The sequence below is a fragment of the Pteropus alecto genome, unplaced genomic scaffold (genome assembly GCF_000325575.1).
Source record: "Pteropus alecto unplaced genomic scaffold, ASM32557v1 scaffold43, whole genome shotgun sequence".
Lineage (NCBI taxonomy): Eukaryota > Metazoa > Chordata > Mammalia > Chiroptera > Pteropodidae > Pteropus > Pteropus alecto.
This window is the reverse complement of record NW_006435764.1, coordinates 6,195,619-6,199,422: the sequence shown is the minus strand read 5'-3', so window position 1 is coordinate 6,199,422 and position 3,804 is coordinate 6,195,619. Positions and strand designations below refer to the sequence as shown.

At 57.4% G+C, this 3,804-nt stretch overlaps 1 protein-coding gene across 1 annotated transcript in view; it reads right to left on the bottom strand.

Annotated features, from left to right (window-relative positions):
* The window catches only part of NRXN2 (neurexin 2), a 93,349-nt gene that overhangs the window by 72,291 nt on the left and 17,254 nt on the right, over positions 1-3,804 (bottom strand). The window contains exon 4 of the mRNA XM_006911330.1: positions 2,547-2,618. Coding sequence (XP_006911392.1) covers positions 2,547-2,618 — 72 coding nt within the window. The remainder of the gene's footprint in view (positions 1-2,546; positions 2,619-3,804) is intronic.

Genomic DNA, 3,804 nt, shown 5'->3' with positions numbered 1-3,804 from the left:
GGAAAGAGAAAGAAGGACCCTTGGGGACAGAAAGGAAATGGTGATGGCTCAGAGCGGCGAAGGATCAAGAGGCGAGAGGTGACGGAGTCAAGCGATTTGGGTAAAGCGAGCTGGGAAGGGACAGGTAAGGGTGATGGGAAGAGGGCCAGCAAGGAAAGGGGGACAGCGACCTCTAGGGAACGGAAGCCAGGGCTTTCTCAGGACCTTCCTGTTTCCATAGCAACGAGGCCTGCTGCCCAGACACTGGCAGAGCTGAGGGCTCAAGGACCAGAAAAGGGAACGTGTTTGACCTTGGGTTTGCCACACGTACCAGTCCCTCCCAGAAGCCAGGCCTTCCCTCCCGCTCCCTCACCTTCGCTGCAGTCAAAGAAAATATCATTAAAGGGAGAGTCCAACAGAAAGAAAGGAAGAATAAGGCGACCACGTGAAAAAGTGACCGGGATAGAACAAAAGAGCCCAGTAAAAAGGAGAGAGGCGGGCCCAGGGCTGGGCCGAGGCGAAGTGGAGAGCCGAGGCATTCCCGGATTCCTCCGGGCGCTGCCTCAGGTCTCCTGGGAGAGGAGGCAAAGCCAGCCACCCTGGGGCTACACGATTTCCGATTCCCGCTGCCGTCAGAGACCCTGGAAGGCCCAGGGACAGAAAGAGGCTTGGAGCAGCCAGAAGGAGCCTGAAAGAATTTGAGGAGAGGCACAGAAAAGAGATGAGCAAATGTGAACAAGAAAACCTGAGGATGGTGGGAAGGACAGACACAGACCCCGAGTGGGGCGGAGGGCAGCTAGACCGCAAGGGATCTGGGGGAGACTCTTTCAGGGTAAGGATACGGGGCTGCCCAAGCGCAAACCAGATCTAGGCGGAGCAAGGCCTGAAGCGCCAGGGGGCGCTCTCCCCCACCTCGCACCCAGACGATGCTGGAACTACAACTCCCAGCAGCGCCTGAACAACGATCCCCTGGCCCAGCAAGGAGCGAAGTCGCTGATTCTTGTTTATCTCCCAGGTCGGGGAGCGCGGAGCCCCACAAGTGTCCCCAGTCAAGCTGAGTGTGGCTAGACACCGGCGGTCGTGGTCCTGGATTTCTGAGCTCCGTGAAGGACAGAGCAGCTGCCTCCCGTCCCGGCCCAGCTCAGAGCCCTCCGCTGGGAAGGTCTCCAGCACCCCTCCCCCCCTCCCTCCTCCCCAGCACTACAGCTGTCTGTTCTGCTCATTTGGCACTTACTGCCTAGTAACATCTTGTACTGCTCCCTTGAGAGGAAGTGTGATGTGAGAAGGACCTGGGCACTAACGCTGGCTCTTCCACCAGCTTTGTGTGACCTTGGCCAAGAGGCAACATCTCTAAGCCCGAGCTTTCTCCTCTGGACAAAGGAGCTAATCATGGGCCTACCTCGCAGGTTGCTGTAGGCATCTAGAAAGAGAACAGATGGGACCGACCGCCTGAACTGTGAACCATGCCGCAAATAAACGCTTCTTGTACTGGTATGCGAGTTTCTGTGTGCGGCTGCCTCTCCCTCTCGATCGCCGAATAAATTAACCTCTCCGGACAAAGTCTGCACTCTTCGTACACTTCACATGTGCCACACTTTATTGTACGTGTTTGTTAGAATGTCAATGAGCCCCTTGAAAACAAAGACCGCTCACCCATTTAAAATCAACTCGCTGAGCACATGCCCGCTCACGTGCCCGGGAGCTGTGGAAAGCGCTGGGGGTGCACAAATGAAAAACCCCGAGTGCTGTCAGGGAGCTCGGTCTAGTGAGGGAGGCAAACAGGTACAGTGACAGTTCTGATGCAGTGTGACGAGCCCTATAATGGATGCGTGGACAAGGGGAACACCGAGGAGCGTCTGGATTTGCCTGGGGAGTTGAGGGGTGACGGCCAGTGTGGATGGCCTGGCTGCTTTTTCAAGAGTCAGCTGAAAGAGATACAAATGGCTGGGGAGGAGGGCGGCGATGGCCGGAATCCAGGCCGACAGAACGGCACGTACTAAAGGACTCGATCGTCCCAGCACTTGGCACCCACCCGCGTTCCTGGATCGGTTGCGAAAGTGCCCGGCAAACCTCTTAGGAAAGAGAATCTCTTAAGAGAGGCAGCCTCTGTGCTTACAACCTACACCCTGAGACAGGCTCAAGGGCCCCTGTGCTGGCCTCGGGGGGCTTTGGTAGGTGTCAGTTTCCTACTCTGTAAACCCAGGGCAATGAGCCCTTCCCCAAAGAGTCAGGAAGGTTCACGCAGGCGATGTCTGTGATGCATACGTATTATTAATGCCACATCTGCCTAGTCGCTCCACCAAGGGAACAAACTTTCTAGGGATGGATCTGAACTGCCACAAAAAGACATCTGTGTTCTAGACAGAGATCACCAGGACAACTGAGCTTTGGGAAAGGGATGAAAGTTTGTGGCCCTTCACACCAGGGCAGATACTGGGGGTGCAGGCCCACCAGTCCCCGTGGGCCTCAGAGGGGGTACACCGTTATTGACTCAGCTTCTCCCAGGGAAGTGCGGTTAGCCTGCAAGGGTTGAGGGCTGGGCTCTCTGGGGACCGTGGGTCACTGACCTTTTGTTGACTGGTGCACATCGCCGGCTCCTCCTCTCCCGGCCCCCCCCTCGGAGAACAGTAAGGACCCTACTGGAGAAGCAGAATTGGGGAGTCAGGCACAGGGGGCTACATTGCCAGTCCCACCCTAGCCTTGAGGTGATGAAGGGCTCTCTCCATGGCAAAGGTTCTTTTGCTTAGAGGTGCAGATTTGGGGCTGAACAGGGCGGGGGGTGGGGCAGGGGTAAAGCTGTTTTAGGGACTCACTCGCTTCAGGTCCTCTAGGGGAATGGCTGGTTGACAAACCAAGGACCATTGGCCTAAGACCCCATCGGACTCATGACCACTGACTTCTGCCCTTCACCCAGGAGTAGGGAGATGGGCAGAGGGGCAGAGGCCTCCCCCTCCCCCCGCCGCTGGTAGAGCAGCCCCTTCTGCCCCTCACGCACACCTGGAGGCCCTCGAGCTCCCACTTCGGGTTGCTGGCTTACTCTCCTCCCCACCCTGTGTCTTTGCTCAGGCCCTCTCTGCTGGGTCAGAGTTCATGCTTTCAAGGGCCTGACGACGGCACACCTCCTCCAAAACTCTAGGGGTCACACACCGTACCCCTCTTCTGATCTTTGCCTGTCCTCAAGGCAAACCTGGTTCTCCATCTACACCCCGGGTGTTCATCTGTGACAGTGAGTGCTCTGATCGTCACCTTTGTCCACGTCTCTGCCAGTTAGACTGTGGTGCATGGCAGGGCCAGGGCCGCAGTTTCTGTTTGTTCTTTGCCCCTCCACTGTGTCTTGGGGGTATGGGGGCGCTGTGCACACCTAGGGAGGGCCTGCCTAGATGAAGCTCACCGTATTGTGGGGCAGCCCTTTCTCAGGGGTGACTGCCCGCTCGGTACCGCCCAGCTCAGCCCCCAGGCGTCTTCTCCGAAGGCCCCCACAGGCACGGCCCGAGTTACCATGACAGGCTTCCAGGTCAGCCTGAGCTCTCCGCCCACCCCCGCCAGTGACTTTGTGCACTCAGCGCCTGGCTCCCACCTCTCACCAGACCCCATGGGATGGCTTCAGGACAAAGAATGGAGTTAAAGGTCCTTACACGGGCCCTCACTCCCACCCCAACCCCAAGTCCCCAGAACTAAAGCTAGGATGACATCTAAGTTGTGGACCTTTCTGGAAGCGAGGGAATCCTTCAGGCCTTCATCTAGGACAAAGACGAGCCGAGCCAGCATCCCCAGAATCAGACACTGACAGGCAAGAAGGATGTGAACGACCCAACAAGGTCATGA